Source organism: Schistosoma haematobium, chromosome 2 (assembly GCF_000699445.3).
Source record: "Schistosoma haematobium chromosome 2, whole genome shotgun sequence".
NCBI lineage: Eukaryota > Metazoa > Platyhelminthes > Trematoda > Strigeidida > Schistosomatidae > Schistosoma > Schistosoma haematobium.
In genome coordinates this window covers 28,831,316-28,845,780 of record NC_067197.1, presented here as the reverse complement: position 1 = coordinate 28,845,780, position 14,465 = coordinate 28,831,316, and the positions used below count along the sequence as shown (strand labels likewise).

At 31.9% G+C, this 14,465-nt stretch overlaps 1 protein-coding gene across 1 annotated transcript in view; it reads left to right on the top strand.

The window, feature by feature from the left end:
- SEMA6A_2 (Semaphorin-6A) overlaps positions 1 to 14,465 on the top strand; it is a 47,645-nt gene that overhangs the window by 3,159 nt on the left and 30,021 nt on the right. Inside the window, exons 2-5 of the mRNA XM_051214854.1 lie at positions 4,728 to 4,836; positions 8,258 to 8,357; positions 10,110 to 10,256; positions 12,736 to 12,967. Coding sequence (XP_051068038.1) covers positions 4,728 to 4,836; positions 8,258 to 8,357; positions 10,110 to 10,256; positions 12,736 to 12,967 — 588 coding nt within the window. The remainder of the gene's footprint in view (positions 1 to 4,727; positions 4,837 to 8,257; positions 8,358 to 10,109; positions 10,257 to 12,735; positions 12,968 to 14,465) is intronic.

The window sequence follows — 14,465 nt, the reverse complement described above, 5'->3', positions numbered from 1 at the left end:
CACATGAAATAGGTTTAAAACCATGTAATCATCACATTGATTTTAAGTTTTATTTGACATTGACTAATAATTAGATATTAAGTACAGTATGACTAAATAGGTCTCACCGTCTAAGTTGATAAGCAACTTATAGAAAATGAAGCCAATCTAATATTGTCATGAAATTGGAAATTTTACAATCAACTAGAAAAGGTATCTATTGAGCCAGATGGTAAATTCCCTATCTTAAAAACTTTCCAGCATCTTCAAATCTGTAATGCCTATCCAGAATGTAGTTACTTATTTTAGATAGAAAACAAAACAATTATTCAGTAGGCAATTAAAATTCCAATTATATGATTGCTCATACCACTAATGCTAAACTATTCAGTAAAACATTAAACTGTTCCAAATATTGTACACTTCTTAATGTATAAATCATATAAAAAACAAGATTTTATTTTAATTAATAAAATTCATGGTGAAAATAACTCTGAATCATAAATCATTTAGACATGAAGTTTATCAGTCTCAACAACGTCTACTCATTGTGTATATATTTTTATATATTTGGATACCAATTTTGTCAAAAATGTAAATGTAGCACACAACAATCTAATCAATAAATCTCAAAAAGAAACTGAGTGGACTTTCTATTGTTACTATGATTTTGTTTTTAAACTACTACTATAAAGGTATTCTATTTAGATATCATCTCATAAATACCTTTTTACTTGACTAACAAAAATTGGTTTCAGTTTGTTTTTCAATCATAAATTACTACTGGAGAACCGCTAATATTTGCATGTTGTGTACATAGTGAGGTAGTCAATACGACAAGTGGTAGTCACTCTTAACACATGTTATCACGTGTAATACGATTTGTTTGATGCCAAATCTTAAATAATTGGTTTATTTTACTATTATAATTCACCAATTAAATTTAGAAAGAAAGTGAGACATCAACACTACGCACTCAATGCTCACATGTTAATTTTGACTAATCGATATATTTGTGATGTGAAGCGATAAACGTAAGTAAGGAATCTCTGGATAAATTGGTTTCTTTACAAATTGAAGGTAAAAAAGCAATGAGGAAGAATGTATTTGTAAAAATGTCAGCGAATGAATTTGAAGTAAATCCAAATTTCCGCATGTAATCTGATCCAAGCTTTTTAAAGGAAATATCCCCTTGAAATATTTCCTTGAAAAAGCTAGGACCAGATTGACAGGCGAATCTTTGGATTTGCTTCAAATTCATTCGCTGAGATTTTACAAATACATTCTTCCTCTTTAATGTCTCATATCAACTCGGCGCCCAAATACTGTGAAACTATCCGATGAAATTTAGACGAAAGTTCTTATTTATTATCCTGCAAAAAAGTAATGAATTGTAGGCCTAGAATGTGTCGTTTATTGTATTTTAGGTGTACTTAAACCTGTGGAAATGTCCTTGTTCGATTGGCGACTTTGAAATTAACTTGATTTTTCGTGCTTAAAATGTACCAGTAGACATATTTAGCATATATAGGTGAGCCACAAATCATTCATAAGACAATCACTCCTAATATGAAATTAGTAGTTCTAAATACATTTTGACTGACCAATTGAAAAAAACACTGAGAACCATATATTACTAGACTCCTCAGTTTAAATTATCTTAATTACCTACGGAATTGAATGACTTCTTTGTGATGAAAACTATCGTCATATAAACAGTCACAGACTGCTACTTGGGCAACATATAATTCATTTCTTTAAGATTATAGTGACTCATTTAGAGATAGCTATATCGGATTTCTGTAAAGACTCGAAGCTTTTTAGGTTGAACAGAGAGGCATACTTTCCACTCAAGAAATCTGTTAGGAACATGACCGATATTGATATAACAGTTTCCAGAATTGAGTTTGAGGTTTTTAACGTTTGGATAGTCTTACTGATTAAGCTGAGTAGAAAAAACATCTATAAAAATAATTATTCTACTCAAATAGAAGTAGAAACAGTGGTACTTTGAATACTTCAAATCGAACAATATATTTTCACCAGTAAAAATTCAACTATTCATCCCATATCAATAACTAATAGAATATTGGCTGAGAATCCTTTAAAACTAGAGAATACTAGAGATAGCTAGTTCATCATAATTCAAGATATTTAAAAATGTAAGCCATACAATTTGGAATCAATGATTAAGTTGTATGATGGTCTTTGTGTGCTTCTGAAGTTATATTCGTGAGTGTACACCACTGACAAGTCCTGTGGTAATTGAGCGAAACAACATTTAAATACTCCATCAGTTTTACAAAATTTTCGATGATGAAATCTTTCTTCAAATTTACCTAAGTTGTTTAAGCTGTTCAATTCAATTAATATTAGGCTAACATTACACACCTTGAAATAAGATATACCATGTAGGGGATGAAAGTGACCGATTTCTCAATGTTTACCACACATGATTAGTTTGTAGAATAACCTTGAGGAAACTGAATTTCTCTCATGTATACATATATATGGGTGTGATTTGTAAGAATAGAGATATTCAAAGTTTTGTTTTAAATTACTAATTCCCTTAGATTTTATGAGTGTATACAAAAGTTTTCCTTTGTTCAGGTAATAAGAAATTTAACGAGTGTTATTCTCTGTTCTTAGAATAACAGTAATTATAAATGAGATCTTGTTCCTCCTTAGGTTCAGTTTTTTTAATCACACACAAACTTGAGGTTTTTTGTTCCAAAAACAGAAGTTTTGAGCTCCTCATCCTTTCTTTCATGTTCTCCACAAAACTACTTAAATAACTGTTTTCGGCCAACGTTTTACTGAGGAAATCAAGTTCCCCTTCAACTCATTCAGTACTACAGATCCTATGTATCCGATAACTGAAAAAGTGAATATGATTCCTCTTTCTTCCTAATGAAACCTAAGTATGGAAGATAGTTATCTAAAAACAGCTATCTGATCTGCTTCCTAGAAGAGGAAATGAAAGAAAGTAGACAAAAAGAGCTCAAGAATTCTGTTTCAAAAAGTTTATTTAAATGAATTTGAAATTTAAAGGCGATAAGCTTAAAAGTTCGTTGTCGACGCCAATTAAAATAATGTTCATGAATTAAGGTATTTCATCTTAATTTTGTGTTCATTATTTTAAAGTGACTATGATTACTTTGTTGTTGTTTGAGTACTGTTTATACTCAAAGAAATTTCTTTCAATCTACTTGTATAATCGACTATTAATATATGTTTCTTATCTGTAAATCTTATAAAAAGGAAATTGACAATTCATTATTAGTCTAGTTAAGTGAATTGGAAATTTTAAGCATTGTTCACTTATGTAACACATAAAAGTACCCTTAAAATTATTTCCTTATGTTAGTAAGTTTCTATTTAATTGCTAAAGAATATCATTTCTTTCCTATTCAATACATTATAATTCAATAGCTTTGTTGCTTTCTTCTTTGACTAGTATACTTTGAATACGACACTTCACACGACTAGACGCGGATCAGAACAAGGATGAACTAAGAATATAATATATGCTAGAAATGGTTCTGAAACAATAATATGTAGAAACAACAACAAAAGTTTATGGAGTTTGAAGAAGAAATGTCTACTTGTTCTTGTTCATTCTACAAATGCTGATTAGTTAAAAATATATGGGCCACTTAGCGTTTTCTTACATAGTCTTATAAAAGGCAATCAAACGTTCGGATTCTGTTATCCTAACAAAGTTAACATTTCTCCAAAGTAACTCTCATCATCTGGGTAACCATTAAGTATTAATGAGCATTGGATGACTGTTCTGTTTTTTTATGTTTATGATTTGGAAATGCTCAAAAATATGTCTATCTAACGCTGTTTATTTTCAAAAACCTTAGTTGGAACCCATGGTCTCATTGTTTTCTTTATAAATCCTGCCTTAAGTGCCGATAAATCCATAAGTATAACTGTATATGTTATGAACAGTATGTTCTATTATTTTCTATCACAGTAGAAAGTACATTTTGTTCTAACTTAGTTTGATTTCTGGAAATTTTTTTTATTTATTAATCTTGACATCAAAACAGCTGTATACTCACCACTAACCTGAGGCTGGTTTCCATGTTACTTTCTAATGAAAAGAATAAGAAAGATATTTGAAACTAGATCCGTTGAAGTCAAATATATGTCTAAATTAAATTAAATTTGCCTTCAGATTAACTAGATATAACATCGGGAGAAACTGAATAACATACTTCATAATTTTCATTGTGATCTGACAGAAACTAGATAACCATTGAAAATTAGGAGGAGTTAAATAAATGTTTCGTTTTCATGTGAGATTTCTCAACACTGTACATCCCCAACCCTACTTATAACCAAACTTATGACCTTCATTCATTGTGGAGGATTCTTTACCTTAAAATTACTAAGTTGGCATTCATTAGCTTACATTTCTAACTTCAGTCGATTCGCGATACTGAAGCTCACTCTTAACATGGTTGATTAACATATATGGATATCTTTTTCTGCTGACATTATTAAAAGTCAAGTAAAATTTTGTGGGATACCCAATATACGCTAGATAGTACTACTATATATAGTTCTAAGTGACTAGTTGTAATCACTTATCTTGTATGTTATCTTTCAAGTAAGTGTCAAACGGATTCTTACCGTTGTCAATTATCAACAATATTTTCTATCATCTGGTAATCTAGTTCGATTATCTTTATTACTACCACCAGTTTTCTTTAAAATGAACTTGATTTTGTATTTAGATTTGATTTCAATGGGTCAAGGCAACATCTTCTATCATCTTCATTCTGGAAATTATACAAACCTCTTAGAATTACCTCACCTGAACAGTATTTTCGTTATTGGAAACAGGTAAGATATCATGAGCAGTTATTTACATATATGAATATTTCAGTGTTAACGTTCATAGTTGAAATAACTTTTTTTCGTCTCATCAAAATAATTATTGAATGTAAATGTGGAAAGAAAGCCTAGATCACAAACTGAATTAAAAGTGAGATATTCTGAGTCCGTTTTAAACCGAACAGGGTGCTTTTTTTAAAATCCCAGAAAAGTTTGCTTTAAATCCAAGTCAATCTGATGTCTGAGAAACCTGAGGAAGTTGAATTTATATATTTCAAAATTAAGATTCATAATTAGTCTTACTGGATTAGTTTAAGAACAAAGTAACTTGATTTCAGTATTCGAAAATGAAGTTCTAGAATTTTCAAGGCGTTTGGAATGCCACTTTCATAGAATTGAAGCAGCTTATCATGAATCAATTGGACCTGCAACCTGACAGCAGAATCACTAAATACCTCATAGTTGTTATAGTGACTAAATCATATTCGATACTGACAGAGGATGAGTCCTGAAATTTAAACGATTTCATAGATAGCTTACTTATTACAACTGTGACCTCTCGTGAAGGAGCATGAGCCGCTCACCAACATCCCCTACCCAGCTCTGTCCTGGGAAATCCTTTCCAGTGCTTCGCAGTTACTACTCATCCTTTTCATGTCTGCTTCCGATTCCCGAAGCAGTGTGTTCTTTGACCTTCCTCTTTTCCGTTTCCATTCACGATTCCAAATTAGGGGTTGTCTCATGATGCAGTTTCAGGATTTCCGTAGTACTAATTCAGTGCTGTAGTTACGTCTAGTGTGAGAGTGGAATGTTATTGTAATGAGAATGGAGCATATATTAGAACATGACATTAGGGGAAACATTCTTAATCTCTTACGCCTTTTACCTCTCGTGAAGAAGCATAGACTGCACACCAGCATTTTCCATTTCATTCTGGGAAATACCTTCCAGTTCTTCGCAGTTGCTATTCATCCTTTCCATGTCTGCTTCCAATTTCCGACACAATGTGTTCTTCGGCCTCCCTCTTTTCCGTTAGAGATTGTCTCGTGATGCAGTTACATGGTTCCCGTAATGTATGTCCCATCCACATCTAGTATCCTCTCCTACTTTCCTCTTCAGTTGGAAGTTGGTTTGTTCTCTCCCACAGTAAGCTGTTGCTGATGGTATCCGGCCAACGAACATTGAGTATCTTGCGTCGACAACTGTTTGGAAATACTTGTACATTTTCGATGGTAGTTGTAGTAGTTTTCGGAGTTTCAGCCCAGTATAGTAGAACTGTCTTGACGTTCGTATTGAAGATTCTGACTTTTATATTGGTTGAAATTTGTTTTGAGTTTCACATGTTGTTGGGTTGTAGGAATGCTGACCTTGTTTTGCTAATCCTTACCCTAACATCTTGTTCATCCCACCACCCCCAGAGTTTTTCCATCAAGTGCGATTGGGTTGGTTGGTATTCTCTGTCTTATATTTGAGGATTTTGCCTTTTCCTTTGAGTATATTGAGATCTTCTGACACAGAGACTGCTGCTACACTGGTTGTCTTGACCTGCCTTTGTTGGTGTATATGGGATAGAAGGACCAGGTCATCTGCGAAGTTCAAATCTTCTGATTGATTCCGAGCTGTCCATTGTATTCCGTGCTTTCCTGCAGATGTCGAGGTTTTCATAATCTAATCGACCACCAGAAGAAAGAGGAAGGGAGAGAGTAGACAGCCTTATCTGACTCCGGTCCTTACTTGTAATGCATCTATCTGCTGTCCTTCATGCACGATTTTTCACTATAGTCGGTCGTATGAATTCTATATGATGTTGAGAGTCTTCTCAGGTACACTATAGTGTCGAAGAAGTTTCCATACGGTCATCCTGTTCACAATGTCGAACGCCTTCTCATTATCAAAGAAGTTGGTGTACAATGACGATTTCTATTCAATTAAATGTTCAACGATGATCCGTAATGTCACGATTTGGTCCGTACATGACCGATGCTAACGGAATCCGGTCTGTTGATCTCGAAGTTGAGCGTCTGTTAAGTCTTTCATCCGGTTCAACAACACTTTTGAAAACTTTTCCCAGTACTGGAAGTAATGTGATTCCTCTGTGGTTCTCACATTTGCTCAGATCTCCATCTCATCCATTGACATACAAAGTACTCCTTTATTTTCACTGTTTATTCAACCAACGATAACTTATGAAGAGAAATTTTATTGCAATCAAAAATCATTCTAATTATTCTCCTATATTATAATGTTATTTCTGATACGAATTATTTGATATCTACTTATTTTCACCACACCATAGAATAGACAACAACAAACGGTAACTTCACTTATTCATTCAACTATTGAATATATTCAAACTGTAACATTTTTGATCATTATGTGACAAAATAAAATCAGTTTGAATTACAATATTTTCATAGATTTTTCGAGGTCATGAATATGCTTAGTCAATAGGCATCAAACGGCATAAAACAAATTAGTAGGTATTACGGTTCGTTACTATCTATTAATAATAATAATAATAATAATAATAATAATAATAATAATAATAATAATAATAATAATAATAATTTTCAAGTGATGCATAAATGTTTGGATTTCGATTTAATGAATTTCCCTTTAATGAGTAAATCAAATAACATAAAGTAATTTTTGTCAAGGGATAAAATCAATAGGGCAACATTTTATCAACGAAAGTCATTGGGTAAGCCTTTCGCCATAATTTAGGACTCTCCACTGGTGCCCATCTTGAAATGAAATTTCACCTTCAAATCTCATAGTATGCAGATTACAAGTCAGTTGACCAATTAAAATTTAGTAGTCAACATACTTTAGATTGCAGGAGTGGCATATTTAAAACGGGAATAATTTTCTAATGGTATGAAATTTATCGTAAATACCTCTATCCCCCACCATTTAACTGTACTCTACTTTTACCACTCAAAAGCGTCATCGACCAGTTATCGGACATATCAAGAAAGTGATAACGAACCAATCACATGAGTACTTCTTCAAAAAATAAAAGGGGTAGGCATTTATGAATTTTACTGTCCATTACCTTGCTCTGTTTGAAACTTGTCAGCTCAAATCCAGAAAACCAACAAAATTCAGTCTAACTTTCTTGAATTTATGGGTCTTCACTTATTTTTCAAACTTTTCAGTTGTCTTGTGAAATATTATATTATTCATCTCTAGGCCAGAGTAACACCAATCCATTAAGGATTGCAAAAGCACGCTGTTAACAGGTACAAAATATTATGAGACATTGGTTCAGAGCTGCTGATACTAGTAATCAAATCATCCATTTCAACAACGAAATCAGAACAATGGCATCATAACAATTTTAGAGTATTCCGATCATAAAAAAATTAATCATTTCTATCTTTAATTACTGCCATCAATAAAAACCACAATTGTGTTTCTTTATTTTCAGGAACGCAATATTTCGCTTGAATCCAGAAAATCTTCGACTGATGGCTAGTTTTGAGTTGCCATCAAAACCAATAACATCATTCTGTATGGCGAATACAAAAGTTAGTTTGTATAAATGTGTATACGCGAGTATTTGATTTATTTCCAGTAGGTCAAGTTTATTGTTACAGGTCTAAATGATATCTTATTATCTTAGTCCATTGTAATCCTCATAAACTAGGAATTAACTATTGAATATACACGGACATATTTATGTAATATGTAGTGTTTAATTTTCCAAACTATATAACACATTTTAGATCATCTTTGCTTATGAAAAGTTCAGATTGTTCATAAGACTTATTCTTGGGATGTGTGGTAATTAAATTATGATTAGTCGTTGAATATGTACAATCAAGCACAGCACAAACTATAAAATATGTGATTTTCTTTCATTTCATTGACATTTACCCCGGACTCATTAAGAATGACTGGTTGTAATTGTATTGAATAATGTATTATCTAGTGTTAATCTGGTCCTTTATTCTGGGTCGTGAATCCTGGTCTTGATATACGTTGTCTAGTATTATCATCGTAATAACGTACTATTGTAATATAGGTGAGAGAGCATACTTCATACCATACGTTATATCGTCTTAACACTGAATGTAAACGACATCTAAGGTTATAAATTGAAAGCAGAAACATATAACTTCCAGATTGAAAGTTTTATGGCTGCTTAAGGTACGTAACCGCTTTAACTACAAAATACATATTCGATGCTTCTGTAACTAAAAAGTACATAAATATAAAGTTTTCAGCACATAATTTTCTTCTATTCCAATATTTTAATTAAATAGTAACTAACTGTAAATATGCACAAAATTACAGAATGAATGCCGTACTGGCAGTTGTAAAACAATCAATATTAATTAATTGAGTGTGAACTAAATTCTGATAACTTACTAAATGGTAAAGGCAAGTTTTTATATCTAAACTGTTACACAACTATCGATAAATTCCGTTTGTTCAGGAGTTAAAAAGCTATTTTCAGTTTCATATCAAGTAGGCTCCGTAATTACTCTGACTCATCTTTAGTTACTCAGTTTATAACTCTCTTCCGTTATTTTCTCATAAGAACCATTTAGAAATTTAACTAGGAACGTTCATATCTGGTAGAAAACATAATTGCTTCAGGTCATTTGGTCGAAATCTAAAAATATTCATAGATCTCCAACCGTATTCAATTTATGATATAGTGCAATTGTGGTGTGTGCTACTTATATTGACATAAGTAGTAGATAATGTTAGTCGTAGAGAGAAGGTCTGACAGCAGAGAGACAAGAGGATCGGACAGTAAAGAATAGAAACAGGTTGCAATTTGTATGAAAATGCAAGAACAATGAAGTCTCAGTCATTATGAGACAATTGGTGGACATATTGCAAATTAAGCATATACTTTGAGATGGTGGAGAAGATTTGTAGCTCAGGTGGATGATTTTGATGGAGTTTTGTTCTCTGAGCTGGATATATACTTTATGCATATACTTTATGGTTCTTAGATTTTATTAACAAGTCCTGTAATTTTGTGTTACAAACATTCGATTGTTTCCACCTGTGTTCTGTTCACTACGCTATGATGACGGCATATATATGCCTTTCGTCACTGACTTCCAAAAGTTCTTCAAAAGAATAAATTAAGCAAATCTTAATATTAAAGTATTTTTACGCAAAATATTTTACCGAAGCACTAACTTTCCCTTTATCTTGCATTTACCTCTAATCTCTTTTCTTTCATATCCATCGATCAATAAACTACCACCATAAATGAACTAAATATTCATATTCAACTTAAAAAAAAACAAAATGAACAGACTCCATGCATTGAAACACCGGAATTTAATTTGTTACTACAAACTCATGATAAACAAAATATTTGGTATTGTTATCTTTATCAAACAGTCTATATGAATCAGAATGTCATTCCAAATGTACAGTCTGCAAGATGTGAAATACCTTCAGTGAGTCCTACGGTTCTAATTTTTCAATAATTTCTACTAGTAACTACTGAAATCGATATACTTTTTTTATTTCAGTGAAATGTCTTCGTATGAGTTCAACAGAATTATTAATTTTATGACTTATCATTATGAATTTTCACAGATTGAAATCATGAGTCATTTGAAGCTAGACCACTATGGAAAACCTGGAAGCACTGGACGGCCGTTTCGTCCTAGTATGGGATTCAGCAGTGCACATCCACGATCCCGCACCCCACGGGATCCGAACCCGGGACCTATCAGTGCATGTGCATTGCTGAGGAGTCCCATACTAGGACGAAACGGCCGTCCAGTGCTTCCAGGTTTTCCATGGTGCTCTAGCTTCAATTGACTCATGATTTCAATCTGTGAAATTTCTAAAATCTCCACAAACCCCTTCTGATAATTATCATTATGAATTGTTAATTTAGAAAAAATGAGGAAAATTCATTTAAATCCGTGTATTGATGAAATTGCAAGTTGGGATGTTAAAGAACAGGAGAAATTAGCAGCAAATATGACTGATTTTATTATTACTTTTTGTCCTACTAAGTGAAAGAAATATCAGAAAATGATACAACTTTTGATTGAGGAAAGTTGTTATTTAGTCAAGTTAGTATTTAGGTCAGTGAAATGCTGTTAAACAGTTCAACTATTTGGAGATGAGAGTTTGAAATCTAGTTCGAACTGATCGATAGGATTTGATCAGTACTAAAGTCTAGAAAAATATTATATTGGTCGCTACTCAGTTTTAAATATCTCAGTCCTACTGGAGGACTGCAGCAACTCAAATAGCTTAGGGTTGTAGTGTATGCTACTAAATTTGACAGTTATAGGTATTATTTAGCAGTAGTTGGAAGTGAAAGGCCCGCTAACAGAAGATTAAGGAGACTGAATTGAAGAGAACAGAAAGAGAGGCAGAGAGCAAATGTAATAACAACAGAATCGGACGAATATTGAAGCATGTAAACGACAAGTGAAAGATGTACAAACAACGTATTCAATGTTTGGTTTTCATATTCTGGTAAATCACTGTAATTCTGCGTTGGTCAATATTTTGAGTTGCCTCACCAAGTTGTCGTTCACTTCTGGGGTACTATTTTAAGCTATGAAACTGGATGATGATCACTTAAATCCCATGGGGAGAAACAACTCTTGACCTTGTCGATGAGTTCCAACAAGCAAAAAGTACAGACCTACGGTTTCCCGTTAACTGTCTACCACTTTACTTCAAATTCCAATCATGTTCTAACGATTTGACAATTTGTTCAAAAGTGCGAAATTCAAACAAACAATACAAAAGTGAATTGTAAGTGATTATGTTCTGTAAACCTCCCAGTTACAATCAACTACTCTTGTACCTTCAGTTAAGCAAGTTAGAATCTTTGTCAAAAAAACTGGCTAACGATTAATAAATGTTTTTGTTTGTTTTTAAAGAAATTAACTTGTTATATTTTACATGTGAAAATGTATTTCACAAGTAATACTATTCCTAAGTAATTATCCATCAAAATTTGATGTAGATATTTGATTAAATTATAGTTTTTAGTGTTCAACCAATCAAGAACTAAAATACAACCTTTTTAAATTGTATATTTGATAGTTATTTCTAAAGTCTGAAATCAATATCATTCACTCGTGAATCCTTGTTTATATTGATGGGTAATTTACTCACTTATATATTTTTCCCTGGTAACATTGTTTTGAATATAGTCGTACACGAGACATATATCTGATGGAGAACACTACTGGAACAGATCTTTATATAATACTATTCAGGTAGACGATTATTTGGATAGTTTTGAAGGTTAAATAATTTGTGTTGCATTTAAAATAAGCTCATTGAAAATAATTTGAATGAAGATACATTGTGAAGTGAATAAAATGCCACACCGAGGGAACTAGACAAAACAAGTCCACAATGAAATTCTCCAATTCAACAAAAACTATAATTCTGTGAACAATATTTTAGATCGCAGAATTTATTACTGGTTGTTATTTTTTGGTCTTGGTTAGTTACATAATTCAAGGAAGAAACTATTTTTAGTGAATAAGTTCCCTACGAAGTACTGAAGACATTAGTCTTTTTCTTAAGTTGAAATTCGACAAAATCAAATGTGAAATCTCGTTACTGTTGTATCATATTGAATTATTCATTTCCGTATTTATATATTAAGTGATTGAAAGTAAACAGCAGAGTGAATCATTTTTCTTAGGATTACAGATATGCCAACTAGTAAGTAACCTAAGCTCTGAGTTTACTACTGATGGGTTCCAACCAATTAATATGTCATCTTTCGTACTAAGTTGTTAAATCACGTAGACTAGAGGATAAATTTTAAGTAGACATAGAATTCTATCAACATCATGTATAAAATAGACATAACAATGACTAATGCTGAACGATCGATCAATATGTTATAATTTACTGTTTGTATACATAAATTTTTTAATTGTTTAGCCGCTTAATTTAGAACCTGAATCTCGTTTAGTTCAATGGGAAAATTCTGTATACTCATCACTTGATATAAATCGTCCAGGTGTAAGTCTAATGGGTAGTGATGGTTTCTTGTATAGCTCTGGTTGGTTTCATGGAGCAATGCGAATACATCGTTCGAGATTACCAAATTTTGATGGGAAAGCTAATTGGAACCAATTCTTGGCTACTCCACCAGATGATGTCTTTTTAAAAGGTAATTCAATTAATTCACTGTGATTTGATAAAACAATATTTGATGATAGGACTTCAGGTAAAAAATGAAGAACAAATATTACCGAAAAAATGTTTCGTCTAAGAGTTTCGTCATTAATAAATTTTACTCATTCCCGTTTGGAAATTTGAAAGGAGCATTTATCTCACAGAGTAGCCGAGTAATCATTTAAGACGAATGATAAATGAGGATTGTATCTACACCCACTGTTTTTTGAATTAATAATGTTTTATCAAAATTCTGACATAAAGCTTTTTTTCTTTTTAAAGACAACAGATTTAGGTCAGTATATTTTCACTGTCATATTCGTTACCATTCACAATTGATTGTAACTTTAAAAAGCAGTCATAACTAAAAAAAGTCGGTACTAAACAGTGAAGGATAAATTCATTGTTGAGAAACTAGAGAATAATTTTGAATATGATAGATGTATTAATATAAATGACCTATAGATTGATCAATTCAGTCATTTCGAAATCACGACAATTCACCCAATGTCTCATATTTATTCTATAGAGCTTTATGATTAAGTTTCACACTTTTCACTTAGTATCAGGTTAACCAATCTTCTCAATAAGTCCACAGTTACCTATCAGGTGACTATCAAACTAAAACATGTTTCGATTTATTACTTCTATAGACAGTTCAATGTCCAAAAAACAACATGTAAGTTGTTGTTTGTGAATGTCAAACATTCTAATTTTTTAAGTAAGCTGTATTGTCTTAGATGTCTATTTTAAGAAATTCCATAGACTGAATTGTTGTATGTAAAAGTAGAACACTATCAGAAAGAAAAATGCCAGTGACGACTAGTTGTTGGATGAAAGTGAACTTTTTGTTAGTGAATATTTGATTGGAATTAAGAGATATCATAAGCAGGAGACCATATAAACAATAAATAAAATCTACAAAATTTTCTAATTAACCTAGAACAAAGTAAATAGTTCAAATATAATCGTATAAGAAATGTAAATGGGACTAATGTAATGACAAACCAATCGGAATTGAGAAAAAGACTCACTATTTAGCGGGAAATTTTAAAATAAATAACTTAGAAAATAATTTCACAGAATCACAGTATGTTTACCCTTTTATAGTGGTCAAAGTGTTTAAAATGATTAGCAAAAATTCTTTTTTATCATCATCAAGTAAAAGTTACAGTATGGAACATGTCAAATGTTAAATTTGTCCCATATAGATTCTATATAACACGAAAATGAATACGTTTTTTGTCTCAATTTGTTTTGTTTATAGTAAACACAATCAAATCATTTAATCAGTGGTTCAGTGAACAATGATTGAGCTGGTGAATTACAAATGATGAATACGATAATGATTTCTACGCATGATTTCCCTATATTATTGTCTTATGAATTTATCTCCCGAACTCTACGCTGAAATTGTTAATAAATAATTGTCAGACGCTGGTAGATTTTCTATCAAACTATTGATAGCCATGTAAGAATAAGATAACACAATG